The following is a 17,245-nucleotide window of genomic DNA, read 5'->3' on the forward strand; positions in this document are numbered from 1 at the left end:
TAATCATGTCTCAGACCTGCCACTGCAGTGTCTGTGTGTGCAGTTTTAAACTGTAAATTCGACTTGGCAAGTGTCCCGACTTGCCAGGCCTATCCCTTCCCTTTTTCTACATATAAGACACCCCTAAGGTAGGCCCTAGGTAGCCCCATGGGCAGGGTGCAGTGTATGGTTAAGGTAGGACATATACTATTGTGTTTTATATGTCCTGACAGTGAAATACTGCCAAATTTGTTTTTCACTGTTGCAAGGCCTATCTCTCCCATTGGTTAACCTGGGGGCTGCCTTTAAACATGATTAAAGCGTAGATTCCCTTTAGGAGCAGATAGACATGTGGAGTTTGGGACCTCTGAACTCACAATTCAAAAATACATCTTTTAGTAAAGTAGTTTTTGAGATTGTGTGTTTGAAAATGCCACTTTTAGAAAGTGGGCATTTTCTTGTTTAAACCATTTTTGTGACTCTGCCCGTTTGTGGATTCCCTGTCTGGGTTAGTTTGACAGTTGGGCTGTTTGCACCTTTCTCCAGACAGTGACACAAAGAGGGCTGCGGTGTAGCCTGCATAACCTGAAGAGCCATCTGTACTAGGAGGGAAAGGAGGAGTGGTCACTCGCACCTGAAAGGGCTGTGCCTGCCCTCACACAATGCATTCTCCAACTCCCTGGTGTGCCAAAATTTTTGATGCACATTCGGCGCAAATGGAGTATAAATATGCCCTTTAGTGTCCCACAGTGTGTACTGTCCATATAACAGGAGTCAAATTTTGCAAAATCCAATTGGCTTATTTAGCATTCTAGTAGGGCTGCTGTTAGAAATTGGGTCTCTAGTTGCAGAGGTGTGAATCCTGTCCAAGTAGGGACTACAATCCTAGTCAGGCTAAGTCACAACACAACCTAAATTATCCTGTGGTCATCCTCCGGAAGCTTGGGACAGATCAGGCAGGCTTAATTTAGAAGGTGATGTGTAAAGAATTTGTATATTAACTCATACTTTAACACAGTGAAAACACCACAAAAAGTACTCCACGCCAGTTTAGGAAAATATATATTATTTATCTGAATAAAACAAGACAAAAATGACAAATATCCAATGAGCACAAGTCACGATACCACTTTTTAGAGGTTTAAGTAAGTAGGAATCAATGGATATGTCTATTTAGCACAAAGTACTTGGGATGTGTAAAAATAACAACGCTGGTGGCTGCAGAGGAGGTGAGGCACTGGAAAGTACAGAGAATCATTAGTTTTTCTGGTGTAGCAGAGGTGATGTATTGATTCTTTCCTCACAGGCAAGGAGATGCGTTGATTAAAAGGCATGCAGCTTTGGTTCCTTACTGCGATGCAGGGCTTGATGACAAATTGATGCTCCAGGACAATGCATGGAAAATCCAAATGTGCTGTGATGAAGGACGCAGGTGCTGTGTCAATTCTGTAGGCACTGCGGAGATTTTTCAGCCATGAGGCAGGATCTGTGTGATTCTGCAGGCATTTCATCGATTTTTCAGGCGCAGTGGATTTTCCCCCTTAGGTGAAGTCTTTGATAGCCCTGAGACATCTTAAGGAGGCAAGCTGGCATGTGGGGGTAAGATAAAATTCCTTCCAGCAAAGTCAGAGAGCAGCAGGGCAACATGCAGGAGAGCAGTCCTTCCAGAAAAACAGTCCAACTGAGTCCTTTGGGCAGCAGGGCCATCCTTCTGACAGAGTCCAGTTGTAGGTCCGGAAGTGTCTGATTTGAGGGGGTCACAGACCCAGTGTGTATACCCAAATGTGCCTTTGAAGTGGAGGAGACTTCATAAAGTGGTTTTGAAGTGCACCATTTCCTGTTTCAAGCCAGTCCTGTCTGCCAGGAGATCTGTGGGGGTTTATCAGTTCTTTGTGTGGGGTCAGGCCACTAGCCTATGAATTGTAAGTGAGAGCCCCTCCACCCTTCCTGGCTACGAAGACCCACCAGTCTGCAGATTAATGCAGATGCAGCTGCGTGTCCTGTGATTATGGTTGTCTGGGTGGAATGCACAAGGGGGGCTTTCAACCAGCATAGACCAAACTTGGACTGAAGACAGGCAGTAAGGCACAGAGAGCAGTAAGTGCAGAGAAATGCCTACTTTCTAAAATAGTAATGTTAAATCCAACTGCACCAGTAAGCAGGATTTCTCCCTACCATTCCAACTATACCAAACATGGCAATGCCACTCCTTTCAGATCAGAAATCACCACTTACAAGTATATAAGGGAAATTCCAATATTGTTCTATGAGAGGAGTAGGCTCCACAGGAGTGAAAAAATACTTTGGGAGTTATTCACTATAAGGACATGCAAAGCGTACAAGTACATGTCCTGCCTTTTACATGCAGTGGACCCTGCCCTATGGGCTACCTAGGGCCTACCTTAGGAGTGCCTTATTTGCAATGAAAGGAGAGTTTAAGGCTTGCCAAGTAGTTTTAAATGCCAAGTCCAAGTTGCAATGGAACTGCACAAACAGGCCTTGCAATGGCAGGCCTCAGACATGGATAAGGGGCTTCCTATGTGGGTGGCACAATCAGTGCTGCAGGTCCACTAGTAGCCTTTAATTTACAGACCTTGGGCACCTCTAGTGCACTTTACTAGGGACTTCTAGGTACATTAAAATGCCAATTGGGAATGAGACAATGTTACCCTGTTTTAGGGAGAGAGTACATGTAATATAGCACTGGTTAGCAGTGGTAACGTACGCAGAATTCTAAAGCCAACAAAAACAGAGTCCGAAAATGAGAAGGAGGGAGGCAAATGTTTGGGATGACCCTTCGAAGAGGGCCATTTTTCAACAGCCATGGTAAGTTGATGCAGGAAATGCAGCAATGCAGTGGTAATTAAGGTCCCCATTACAACCCTGGCGGTCGGTGATAAAGCCGCGGTAATACTGCCAACAGGCCGGTGGTAATAAATATGAAATTATGACCACAGCGGAAACCGCTCAGACAGGCAGCCACTTTAACACACCGAACACCAGAGCGAAACCAACAGGCACCACAATGGTACCCGCCAACAGCCAGGCGGAAGACAATGTACCGCCCACAGTAAAATGACACACCTATCTGCCACCTTTTCTTGAGTGGTACCAATGACAGCAAAAGCCTGGCAGAAACACTGCACAGAAGGGAAACGATTCACCTCTGGACACTCAAGGAAGAACCACTCCGCCATGGAGCCCGAGTTGCATGTGTTCCCCATGCTCTTCTACCTTCTGCTTCATTACATACACCAACGCTGGCTAAGACGACCACGGTGAGTACTGCCATAGCACACAGGGGAGGGGGGGAGGAAAAAGAGAGTGACACACACACGCAACACACAACCCCTCAACCGCCAACACCACACACACAACCAGATGCTGTAACATAACATATACACCCCATAACCCTCAGGAATAATGCAAGGATAACTATTATAGTGTAAAAAGGCTGTAATAAGATAAATATAGGTGAAATACGTGCATCCAAATAAAAAAGTATATACATATTTACTAGGCAAGGGACACTCTCCAGTCCTCAAAGTCCGTAGGCCACAGGGCCACATCGCAAAGCCCAAGGCCCAACCTCACTCCTGCAACAACATGGACATCAGGTCGAAAATAGACAGGCACCTCAGGGGGGCCGGGAATGGGGGGGGACCTCAGCCGAAAGATGGTACAACACCACTGGTCCTGGAGGGGCCAATATGCCCTGTGCTTGGTCCTGGGGAGTGCAACGCCACAGTCTCTCAAGTGGGTGACTTGCCCACTGCTTGGTCCTGGGGAGTGCAAGGCCACAGTCTCTCAAGTGGGTGATTTGCCCACTGCTTGGTCCTGGGGAGTGCAAGGCCACCGTCTCTCAAGTGGATGTCTTCTTCCACTGGTTCTGGAGGGGGCATTGTGCCCAGTGAGCTTCATCCTGATGAGGATGGGGTGAGTGGATGGCTTCCCCACTGGTTCTGGAGGGGGCATTGTGCCCAGTGAGCTTCATCCTGGGAAGGATAGGGAGAGTGGATGGCTTCTTCCACTGGTTGTGGAGGGGGCATTGTGCCCAGTGAGCTTCATCCTGGGGAGGACGGGGTGAGTGGATGGGTTCTTCCACTGGTTTTAGACGGGGCATTGTGCCCAGTGAGCTTCATCCTGGGAAGGATGGGGTGAGTGGATGGCTTCTTCAACTGGTTCTGAATGGGGCCTTGTGCCCAGTGAGCTTCATCCTGGGGAGGATAGGGTGAGTGGATGGCTTCTCCACTGGTTCTGGAGGGGGCCTTGTGTCCATTGAGCTTCATCCTGGGAAGGATGGGGTGAGTGGATGGTTTCTTCCACTGGTTCTGGAGGGGGCATTGTGCCCAGTGACTTCTTCCACTGGTTGGTTCTGGAGGGGGCATTGTGCCCAGTGAGCTTCATCCTGGGTCAGATGGGGTGAGTGCATGGCTTCTTCCACTAGTTCTGGAGGGAGCATTGTGCCCAGTGAGCTTCATCCTGGGGACGATGGGGTGAGTGGATGGCTTCTGCCACTGGTTCTGTAGGGGGCAACATGCCCTGTGATGCATATCTTGGGGAGTGCAAGGTCACAGTCTCTCACCTGGGTGTCAGACCCACAGGAGTTGCTGGGGCCAGGCCGCACTACAGCCCATGGATGCAGGACTACACACTGTCCACCTTCGGTGAAGGCTGCTCAGTGACGGTGCTGGTGGCAGTGCTGGCAGTGGTGAGGGGAGGCTCCTTGGACGGCTGCCAACTGGGGCTGCTGCTGCAGTCAGTGGTGCTGTTCGCGGTGCTGGAAGTAGTGGGGGGATGCTCCAGCTCATCCCCTGCAGCCTCGGACGGCTGCCCACTGGGGCTGCTGCTGCTGGCAGTGGTGCTGGTGGCGGTGCTGGCAGTGGTGAGGGGATGCTCCTTGCCCTTCCTGCTAGATGCTGGGGATGGCTCCTTGCTCCTTTTGGCAGCAGCAGGGGACTGCTCTTTGCCCTTCCTCTCAGAAGCCGGGGATAGCTCCTGCCCTTCTTTTTTGCAGCTGGGGGTTCCTCCTTGCCCTTCCCTGCAGAAGGTGGAGGTGCCTCCTTGCCCTTCCCTGCAGCACTTGGTGCAGGCATCCTATCAGTGTGGCTGCCTGGTGCCCAGGATCCTCTCCCACCTGGACGCTAATATGACCGTGGACAGGGTGGTGAGGAACGGAAGGGCTAGGGAAGAGGTCAATGTTGGCAAGGAAAAGCTTCTTAGGGACATTGGGGCAGGAAGAAGGAGATGGTTTGGGATTGGAGGAAGAGGGAGTGGTTGTAGGAGGTGTCAGTCTGCTGTGTTCGGGTGCAGGTGTATGGGCTGGATGCCTTTATGAGGTGGTTAGCTGTTGGGTGTCTGAGTGCTTGCGTTTCTGTACTTTGGGAGAAGGGGGCACAGACACAGTGTGAGAGGACATAGGGGATGTGTGTGCATGGAAGTGGGGGTGGTGACTGCCAGTGAGGAGCGTATGCTGTTAGGTGTGCTGGAGATGGGGTAGTGGATGAGGATGTAGTGCATGCAGGTGTGAGTGTAGACGCAAATGGGACGGAGGTGGAGGAGGAGGGGGACACAGTGGAGGCAGTGGATGTTGGTATGTCTGATTCTGGATGATGTTTGTGTGAGTGCTGTGGGATGAAGTGTGGTGCTTGTGTTTGCCATGTCCACTCCTGTGTGTTGTCCTGGGTGCATGCTCATCTGTGTGCTTGGGATAGGTTGGAGTTGAGGGGAATGGGATTGGGTAGAGGAAGCTGGAGGGGGAGGCTAGAAACGGGGACAAAGGCTGCCATCAGAGAGGAGGTCAGAGCCTGAATTGATCTATGTTGAGCTGCCATGCCAGTGTGAATGCCCTCCAGGGATGCATTTGCCTGTTGCATTTGGGCTGCCAGCCCCTGGATGGCATTCACAATGGTTGACTGCCCAACAGAGATGGATCTCAGGAGGTCAATTGCCTCCTCACCGAGGGCATCAGGGCTAACTGAGGCAGGGCCTGAGGTGCCTGGGGCGAAGGAGATGCCCACCCTCCTGGCTGAGCGGCATGGGAAACTCGCTGAGGAGTTGCTGGGAGGGCGGTGCTGGTACGGGGGAGGCGGCTTTACCTTTAGCTGGGTTGGGCACAGAGGTGTCCGCCACCACCAGGTAGCTTCCATCAGAGGAGGAATCCGTGTCCAAACTGTCCCCTCCTGTCTCCGCCTTGGTGCTCCACTTGCCCTCCGTCCCACTGGTGCCCTCACCATCAGTGGATTCAGCCTCCTGGGTCCTGTGGGATTTGTATCCCTTCATCGCCGGTGCCTCTGCTCCTCCGCCAGATGATGCTAATGCACATAAGGACAGGGTGACAAAACAAAATGGGGGGAGGAGACAAAGGATACACGATCAATGGCGGCAACATCACCACCATTGGGGTACACGACACACACACAGGGAACAGCCCTACGCACTAGGCAATACACTACCAGTCACAATGCTAGTCACCAGGCCATGGAAAGGGACACGTGACTCCAATTGCAGCAAACCTGAGACCCACAGACCCCTGCCCAGTAGTGGATGCCTACTAGCTTGGTTGGAGGTATTTTACATCAGAACCCTGCCAAACATGGGATGTACTCTGCAACGTCAGGCCTGGCCTAGGGGCACCCACAGGCCCACATCCCCCACCCCGGATACCACTCCACCAGGCGCAAGTTACATATTGGGGCACTGTATTTACCCCCTTGTGGCTGCTGTGATGCCCCCTAGCGCCCATCCAGCTCCGGATGGGCCACCCACAGTATGCGGGCCATCAGGGGGGTCAGGGTTCGACGGGCACCCCTTCCCCATTGGGAGGCCATTCCCAGCTGGGCCTCTGCCATCTTCCGTGCCCAGCGTCTCAGGTCCTCACACCGTTTGCTACAGTAGGTGCTCCGCCTGTTGTAGACCCCCAGTGTCCGCACGTCCTTGGTGATGGCACGCCATATACCCTTTTTCTGAAGGACGCTGACCTGCAGGGAAATGGACAAAGGGAAAGGTATTAGTCCGACTGTCCTGCCTGTTACACGCTTGGCCCACCATGCCCCTTCCCATCCCCATTAGCACAGACATAGCCCACCATACATGCTGCACGCTGCCCAGGGCCCATCCACCCCCCCACATGAGGCCTTCACACACAGCACTCCATGCATTCATGCCCAATGCATCACACTCACGGTGTACTCACCTGTTGGTCTGGAGGCCCATACAGCATTAGGTACTGGGTAGGTGGGAAAATCAGCCCACTTCTATGGCCACTCACTGTACCCTTCGGCATCTCTATTTGCAGATATTTGTGCCCCACTATCTCTCCTGGTGTGTTGACTGCAGCCAACTACAGGTCATTACTATGTATACATTACTGTACAGTTGATTTTCAATGTTTAAACCTTGTTAAACAAATACATACTTAAATCATTTGACACACTCCATACTTGTATTTTTTCAAAGGGTGTTAATTTAAATGCAAAGAAGTAGAGGGGGATGTGCAAAGGACTGGGCTGATGATGGAGGAAAGTCCAGGTTAGAGTCCAGTCTATTTGTATCACAGGTGCATTGTCCAAGGGAGCATAGGAAGGGGAGCATTGGCAGTTTAAGGTGGGCAGGGTGACAGAGTGGGAAACAATGGTGACAATCAGGAGAGTCTTATTTCCTGGTGGGGTCTTGGAAATAGTCTCTGACTTCTGCCTGGATCACAGGGAACGTTTGCAGGGTGGTTCTCCTTCTGCGTGGGGGGTGCTGGTGGCCTGTTGGTCCTGTGGCGGGGCCTCCTGGCCACTAGCGGCAGCGGAGGTGGAGGGCTGTTCATGGGTTTGGCTAGTGGCAGAGGCCCGGTGGAGTGCCACTGCCTCCCTCATAGTGTTAGCCGTGTCTTCCAACACCCCTGAAATGGAGACCAGGGTGATATTGATGTCCTTTAAGTCCTCCCTGATCCCCAGGTACTGTCCCTCCTGCAGCCGCATGTTCACCTGCAACTTGTCCAGTATCTGGGCCAGCGTATTCTGGGAATATTGGTATGCTCCCAGGATTGTGGTGAGTGCCTCCTGGAGGGTCGGTTCCCTGGGCCTGTCCTCCCCCTAGTGCACAGCAGTCCTCCCAGCTTCCCTGTTGTCCTGTGCCTGTGGGAAGTGCTCTCCAAGAGTGAGTTGGTTGTCTTGTTGTTATGTCTCGTGGACCTATCATGCTTAAAAAGGCTTAAAAAGGCCTTAATTGTGTCCGGAAGAATAAGCTACCAACTTGGGAGAGGGCTCAAATGGATCTTGCCAGAGCACTGACAGAGCAGAGACCTGGGCTCTTGAAGCCTCCTCACTAGACAGGCTAGCTGTGGAAAGGCCAGGATTGACTTTTCCAGAGGTTTAAGAAATTGAAAATTTGGCCTGATTTATTTATTGGTGGTATGTATATTCCATCGCAACAGCAACAAGTATACATACCACCAATATGAAGCACCGCCGCCTGATTTAGTTGCGAGCAGACCTTCAGTTTGACCACAGTGAAGACTACTCTGTATCCACCATGGCCAAATTTCTCTGATGGCCCTAGGGAGTAACAACCATTGGCGAAATGTCTGTCCACCTAATTTAGATGGAGGGACATGTAATCATTCTTTATTGTTCCTTACTGTTAAGTAAAACCTGGGGGTAAGGAACAGTAAAATCGTTATAAAGCCCCCCCCCCAAAAAAAAGGGGAAGACTCCCATGATGAAAGGATGATTATATTTTTTTCTTTATAAAAATCACGTTTTGGGATTTTGTTTTTGAAAATGTTAAAAACAAATACTGTTTGCTATAGGGCTGCATCCTTCCAATGTAGCCTTGTGGCAAAGAGTAAAATGCATTGACAAGAACACTCATGATGGTGGTTCCTTCCCCTGCTTTTATAAGTGAATGTCTGCTTAGTGTTCATTTATAAATTTGGAGTGTGGTCTGTCAATAATGGGGATGGAGTAATTTACTCCATCCTCATGGTGGAAGGCGGGCTACCCGCTGTTATATAAATTGGGTCCTTGTCTTTCTTTGGCCTCTGAAGGACCATGACAGGCACCAAAATTCTGTTTCAAGCAAAGTTTAAGGGCAATGCAGGACCACTGAAATGAAGCATTGGACCCTATGGAGATGTCCTTTGCAGCAGCCGCCTGCCTTGCAATGCTTAAAATTTCTACGATATGGAAAAAAAACACTAAGTTGCGCCACTTTGTAAATATGGCGCAGTGATTTTTGAAGCCTAACGCCACAGTAGAATTTAAAAAAATGACGCCCATGTGGCGCTAGAGCTTCTTAAATCAGTGCCTTAGTGTCCGTATGACAAATTTATGGTATCAAATTCACTAAAGGATAATTGTGGAGAGGTCTCAACTACTATGACACACATCTACAAGTCCTCTCAGTAGTCCTTGAATTTACTGGGATTCTTTCAATGGATGAATGACGTTTTGTTTTTGAACTCCATGTTCCACACACTCAGAAGGCCTAATCCAGACAGATTTGAGGCTGTGCACAGTCGACCCTGACTCCATTATTCTAAAGACTTTTGTCTGGGTTCTGAAGTAGCCATTGATCATGGGCGGTGATTGTGGTGGATGGCAATTTTCATTGGTGCCCCGGGGTACAGGTATTACTACACTTCAGTCAAATAATTTAATTACTCCTTTTGTACTCCTGGCTTTCTGAGAGTAGTGAGAAATCAGGACTTGCAGAGGCCAGATCCAATTACATAAGAATAAGTAGTATTTGGGTATATTTGTTTGGGGGCACCGATTACGTTAATGGATGTATGGAGGTGCTGCATGTTCTAGTCAAAGTACTGCTTGTTTATTTTTTAGGCGAGCAACTGATATATCTCACATGTATGGTTGCATAATGAATTACCATCTCAAGGCCACATAGCTGCACGCTGGGCATAACTCTGGGGGAAGGATGGGTACTGTGGTCGATGGGTATGTGTGTAGAAATCAACTAAGGGACGTTTTTAAACGAGGAACAGAACATGTTAGAATGCATGAAATGTCACTGTTAAACTTAACCAATATTTTGGTGTTGTAATTCATACTGCCAAAGTGCATTGTGGCACCACAATCCATCTTTCATTGCCAAATGAGCACGTGAAATCAGTACTGATGGAAAAGGTCCAATGTAAAATAACAGTGATGCTACTATTAAACTATTTGTCTCTGAATTACATTATGGCATCGTTGATCTACGTTTTGGACTTAAGTATGCCCTGTTTCATAATGCATGAAGATAAAAATGCAAGTGACGAAAACATCTTTCACTAACAGTAATATAAATAAACTCATGTATGCATGCACAATATGTAAACATAGACACATAGACACACACTGGCAGTAAACCTATGTTAGAAAACCTCATGAAGTCAGTGAGTTAGTTGTTGGGGATTATAAATGTACAAAAATTATCTTGAAACGAGTTCTATAGTTTACTTTTTACTCAAGTCTAGAAGGGCGAGGATGGGTTTCACAAAACCACATGTATCAAATAGAAAAATAGGAGGCTTAACTTGTAGTGCAACATGTTGTCGCCTCTGCTCAGTATATCAAAAACATTTCTTGCCTCGTAATTACCTCTCCCAAAGCATTCCTCCTCCCTACGAAAGGTTTCGGTTTCATGGTTTTATACATTAGAATGCAATATAATTCTTTGGTCAAAGGTGAGGTGCTCCATTTTTGTCTCAGTTCTGCAGACCTGCTGGGACGCTCTTCATGGTAACCCCTGCTAAGATGTTCAAAGGAGTGGGGACATTGTTAGTTACACCCTCCAGATAGTGTGGTGCATGTCTGTGCTGGTCTTGTGTTTCTTTGAGGATTAATCTTTACGTTGCCTTCTAATCTTCAAAAGAAAGTTCTTTCACATGTATCTCTGCATCTGCTGTGCCCTGAAGAAAAGAACCATACAATTCACAACAACGAGGGAAAAGTTCCAGGAACGAACAGATCGAATTTTATTTATTTTTCACTGCAATCCTGGTTCATACTTTTAGTTTTAGTGAATACGTATTAACCAAATAAGAGACGCTAACGTGGAGATGGAGGTAATGCCATAATTACTGAAGCATGATCACCTATAAAATAGAGGCAAAATTAAATAAAATGATATCATAATAATGATGATAATAATAATAATAATATGAATAATATTAATTATAATAATAACAACAACAACAATATTAATAACTACACTGATAATATGAAATTAAACAGATGCTAAAATAGACAAAGATTGAATAAATACAAGGAAAAGGACTAATACAAACCAGCTAAGTTTATAACTATGCTGTATGTGTGCAATATTTTCTTTCAACAGTGTCCTTCCCATCACAGAACTCTATGCTTAATTTGAAATAATCTAAAAGGAATGAGACATTATATCACGAAACATTTTTCAAAGCTTCCTATTTTCTTTAGATAGTACAAGTATACACATCTTAACATAAAGTATTGAGCTACGTATATAGAGTTAATTATACAGACACTGGCCACTTGCTTTTCATCCATGCCCTCCGAACCAAATCTATCCTATAATGATGGTATGTAAGGATATTGTTCATAAACATTATGTACGACATAACTGTTATGCCCAAAATTATGGTTTCAAAAATATTTTTCCATTGGGTGCAGATTGTCCATGATTAACTCTAATGAAAATTGATTTAGGAAACAATATTGTGAACATAATATTCTGGTACTAAACCCTTACAACATTAGGCCTGCTAGTGGGAATCAACTTTGCTTTCTTTACATTTTCATATCATTATTATTGCCTGATATCTGTTTTGTGCAGGGGGTACCTCCAAAGTTGTTCATGACGTCCTACCTACACCTTCGGACAAATATGATTGATTACTGTAAGAAAATTAATTATTAGTTGAGGATAATATGAGTCCTTCCCCAGTAATAAGTTCCCAGTCCTCTTTGCTCCCAACACACAAGTTCAATAAATAAACCTGATAGCTATGACATAGAGCAGAGACAAGCAACTTCAGGAAAAATGTGTAAAGTATTTAGTGGTTCCAAAATAGCTACACAGCATAATAAAGATAGAAGAACAAACTTCTGGAGATAGAGAATCAAAGAGTCAAATAACATCAAAACTAATAAAGTCCAATAAGAAGAACCAGAGACATGATTTTTTTTTTCCGCGCAAAAGTGCCTAGATAAATGTCAATAAGAAGTCACTCTTCTTGTTTGACTGGGACCTAGGGTCCCCCAGCTCATAAGTCTTGTCAAAGACTCTACATTCTGACTTTGTCTCTGAAATGGAAGTCAAAATCCTCCAGTGGGCAAGGCTGCAGGCTGTATCCTGCAAAGTGCTCTCAAAGTCAGATATCCATTGGACAAGATCCCAGCTTAAAAACTCCTAGTGAGAAAAATTAAAATGTATGGCTAGTGAAATAAGCAGTCATCTCCTCCTCGACCCCACCAAACTGGTTCTAGGACCTGTTTCCCCGCTCACTGGGCTGGTGGCAGCTGGCTATAGTTGTCCCAGGGTAAAAAGGCTGCCCTTCTTTTGATCTCCTTTTACACTTAGCTATGGGTGCGCAGACTTCACAATGCTCCCTTTCAAAGTAATACATTTCCCTCCGTGGTTGTCCTACTTCTGCTGAGAGGAGTCACATACCTCACACATACCTCATACTCAGTACTTTGGCCAAAAAGCCAAAGCTACTGTTTCCACTCTGGCAGCAGTTTTTGTATCCCATCAAGGAGAGGTAATAGCAGGTGCTACAGCCAATGCCAATACTAATTAGTCTATTGGTGGTTCAGGCAGACAAGATCTCCATTTTTAATTTTTAAAAGTTGCTTTTCTTGAATTTTTGACAAAAATATGCCTTCCTAAGTCATTTGAATTTTTTATAAATATTAAAAATAGTGGTTGAATAATATCTTTAGCTCATACCAAACCGGAGTTAGCAGAACTATATTTTGAAATTATAATTTTATAATAGGAACAACTACAGCCCTTTACAGTGAAGATAACTTGTAAGGGATAGTCACACTTGATACATGCCAACACTAAATCCTTGCATTTGCCACTTTTAAATAGTAGGTGCACTACTATGTGTGTGGACCACAATTCATACTTAGATGGCTTATTTAATACTCAAGAGGATGGTTCTTTTCTGTCACATAGGGTTATTTTTAAAAGCTGCAGCAATCAGGCTTCAGAGGTAGGCCTGAAGCCATGATTTCTTTGTCAGTTTTGAGGACGGTGCAACATTTGCTGCAGTCCAAAAGGTGCCATTTAACTCCCCACTCCATGGGTGTATTTCACTATGACCTTACTTGAAAGTGAAATATACCAATTAGTAGTTAGCCAATTCCGTTATGTTTTAGTAGTCAGACTACCTGAACTAGGGCTGGGACAACAGAGCCCTGGTGTACAGAGTTCAGAGGTCAGCAGCATCAGTCCACAAAAAACAGAAAATGCAAAAGGCAATAGTTTTTAACAGTTTCAATGACTTTTGCTACCCTGAAACTTTCATGTAAATATTGTCATTGCTAATCCTCCATTGTTTTATTAATTGTGCTTGCTCAATTTCTACAAAGTAAAGTACTTTCAACATCTCCTCTAATATGTGTTGATGTTTTATGTTTTTGGGGGTAGACCTTTAATACCTGGTGGCACCTCACACTTTGCACTTTCATTGTCATGAAATAATATTTTTTTTATAAAAAAAGCATTAAGTCATACCGGATTTGTGTCATCTCCTGGGATTGCTCGAAGTACAAATTATAGAGTGAAGCAGGCTCCCTGCGTAAAGACGATATATACATATATATATATATATATATATATATATATATATATATATATATATATATATCAAACCAAAACCCTTTCAGGGATAGAGCGACGCATAAATTATGCAAAAAACAAAAAAGAACTCTGGGAAGTTCCCAATTTTAGGTGGAGAGCTGCTCTAGTAAGGAGCACCCTGCAACACCAGCGACACTCTAGATTTGCTCACCTCAAATGTCTGCTTATCTAGCAAAGTCTTTAAGCATAGGATTAGCACAGTGCTATCCTCGCCGAGCTAGATAGTGACAAAGTCTTTTGCCATTTGTACAGCAAAATCTTTAAGCATAGGATTGACATAGTGTCATCCTTGCCGAGCTGTAAAATGACAAAAGCCATTTACCTCTCCAGGCACAGTATTACAGCTTTGGACTGGTCAAATACCATCCAAGCCAACCTGGAATGAGTAAAGCAACCCCTGACACGTGTTTCGCTCTCATTAGAGCTCTTCAGAGGAGTATAGCTTTGTCCAGACACAAGGGAGCTGGAGTGGTAAATGGCTTTTGTCATTTTACAGCTCGGCAAGGATGACACTATGTCAATCCTATGCTTAAAGATTTTGCTGTACAAATGGCAAAAGACTTTGTCACTATCTAGCTCGGCGAGGATAGCACTGTGCTAATCCTATGCTTAAAGACTTTGCTAGATAAGCAGACATTTGAGGTGAGCAAATCTAGAGTGTCGCTGGTGTTGCAGGGTGCTCCTTACTAGAGCAGCTCTCCACCTAAAATTGGGAACTTCCCAGAGTTCTCCTTTGTTTTTTGCATATATATATATATATGTATATCTATCTATATCTATATATATATATATATGTATGTATGTATATGTATATATATATATATATATATATATATATACACACATATGTAATCATATGGTATTATATAAGCCTGCTTTAATAAGCAACCAGCAGGGCATCATTTGTGACCTCATGTTAACTTTTGGTTTAACAGTTAATGAATAGAATCTACTACAGATTAGCATTTCTATGACAGGTATGATTGCATAACAATTTTTCTTGCATTCAATTGAGGTCAGTATGCATCTCATATGAATCAAATGGTTTTACTCATAGGAGATACACACTGACCCCAGTGAAATGGGCTTACTCATAGAGTTTACTGAGTTTCATTGATTTAGTGCGAGTACTACTGCCATGCCTGCTTAACCATGCTCCATCAATGTCACCATTAACAGCTGTAACCATGTATAGGCAGCACTCTTTCTCTTACTTAAAAAGCGTGTGATCAGCCTGTTATTTCTCTGTTTGTTTTAGGTTAACAATTCATGCGGAGTGTCCAATGCACTTGGAAGACTTCCCCATGGATGTGCATGCATGTCCTCTTAAATTTGGAAGCTGTAAGTCTTTCTTTACACAGTGCTACCAATTAATACAATTAGCAATAATAATGTAAAGATCGGTCCTTATCTGAAATCAAATGAAATTATTAAAACAAGGAAAGTATCAAACATGTTAGAAGGTATAAATGTTTTGCCTGCTTTAGCCCAGCTGCTCTCTTAATTGCATTAGATCACAGTGCTATGATTGGGAGGTAGTGCCCACAGCTGTAAAGCGATATCTGAGGACTTCCAGGATCATGTGATTTCCGGCTTGTGATAATAAAGTTTTATTGGCAGAGATTTGTTTTTATGTCGTAGATCTTACATATCGTTCCACACACCATATCTCCTATACTAATCATCTGACATGTCATTATATAAGGGATAATGTATCCACTGCTGTACATGATAAGGACATTGCAAATCACAGAGGAATTCCATAACTATATAGAGGAACAAGGCTGGAGGTTGAGTCATTTATAAGGTTAGGGAACTCTGAGTTGACTTGCAATACCCTTCTCATGTATGGCAGGGGTACCCAACATAATACATGATCGCCATCACCTGTCCTACAAACAACTTAAAAGCTTGGTGTTTAGCTCTTACTTATGAAAGAGAAAGCATGCTTGCAAACATGAAGAATGAAGATCGAACTTCTAGTGCAAAATGAAACACATAAAACCTGTAAAATATTAGTTCCAAACACATATTAGAATCAGTTCAATACAAGTCTTTAAAAAAAAAAAAGCTGCAGTAACTCGGAATATGTAGAAATATACAGAAAAAAACAAGTTTTCTATAAATATCTAAGGAGTGCAAAAAATAAACATGCTCTTTCTGCTTGTCACTATAGGCTAGCAAAACAGAGAACAAGAAAGAAAAGCAAGTTTCATTTTCATTGCTATAAACAGCTGCTTTAATTATGATCCCTTGCATGACTTTCACTACAGCTGCTGGCTCTGGCAGCAGGCATTGTGATGTCAGAACTCAGCTGTAGTAAGTTATTGCAATTGAGTTCTGACGTCTTTTCCTCTTAATCATTGATTAGGTGAGTCACAAGTCACCGATTATAAATCAATTATAGATGGGTGTTTTTGCCTACGTTTGCATAATCCACTGTATTATAACACACATAGGCCCTCATTCTGACCTTGGCGGGCGGCGGAGGCCGCCCGCCAAAGTCCCGCCGTCAGGTTACCGTTCCGCGGTCGAAAGACCGCGGCGGTAATTCTGACTTTCCCGCTGGGCTGGCGGGCGGTCGCCTTCAGACCGCCAGCCAGCCCAGCGGGAAAGAGGCTTCCACGATGAAGCCGGCTCGGAATCGAGCCGGCGGAGTGGAAGCTGTGCGACGGGTGCAGTTGCACCCGTCGCGTATTTCACTGTCTGCGCAGCAGACAGTGAAATACATGTAGGGGCCCTCTTACGGGGGCCCCTGCAATGCCCATGCCAGTGGCATGGGCACTGCAGGGGCCCCCAGGGGCCCCGCGACCCCCCCTACCGCCATCCGGATCCCGGCGGTCCGACCGCCGGGATCTGGATGGCGGTAGGGGGGGTCGGAATCCCCGCGGCGGTGCAGCAAGCTGCGCCGCCGCGGAGGATTCAATGGGGCGGCGGTACACTGGCGGGACCCCGCCAGTGGTGCCGGTCCGACCGCGGCTTTACCGCCGCGGTCGGAATCCCCATTGGAGCACCGCCGGCCTGTCGGCGGTGCTTCCGCGGTCCTCCGCCCTGGCGGTCAAAGACCGCCAGGGTCAGAATGACCACCATAGTGTAGTAATACTGCATATTTGTTGTCATGCTGAGTTGCAGAAATCATAATGTACAGTATTCTCCCTGTACAAATTCTGCCCAGCATAGCATAGGGAAATTTGAGCAGAAACTCTTGCTTGAACCTAAATCCTGACAGCTGCCCTGGTCAAAATGAGGTTAAACATGTCATATCTAATTCTTGAGAACTGAAGGTCAGAGAATTTAAGACTCAGAAAACCATTAAAAATCCAAAATTTATGGTTAACATAATTAGGAAAATTGCAGTTTTATGGTAAGAAGTCAAATGTGCTTGGATACTTTAAATGTCTGAATGAGATTTTGGGAGACTGGA

The 17,245-nt window shown here is 45.5% G+C and overlaps 1 protein-coding gene across 1 annotated transcript in view; it reads left to right on the forward strand.

Annotated features, from left to right (window-relative positions):
• The window catches only part of LOC138265760 (gamma-aminobutyric acid receptor subunit alpha-3-like), a 1,591,340-nt gene that overhangs the window by 1,236,274 nt on the left and 337,821 nt on the right, over positions 1-17,245 (forward strand). Inside the window, exon 7 of the mRNA XM_069213778.1 lies at positions 15,080-15,162. Within this exon, the coding sequence (XP_069069879.1) occupies positions 15,080-15,162 (83 nt within the window). The remainder of the gene's footprint in view (positions 1-15,079; positions 15,163-17,245) is intronic.

Source organism: Pleurodeles waltl, chromosome 2_1, assembly GCF_031143425.1.
Source record: "Pleurodeles waltl isolate 20211129_DDA chromosome 2_1, aPleWal1.hap1.20221129, whole genome shotgun sequence".
NCBI classification, from domain to species: Eukaryota; Metazoa; Chordata; class Amphibia; order Caudata; family Salamandridae; genus Pleurodeles; species Pleurodeles waltl.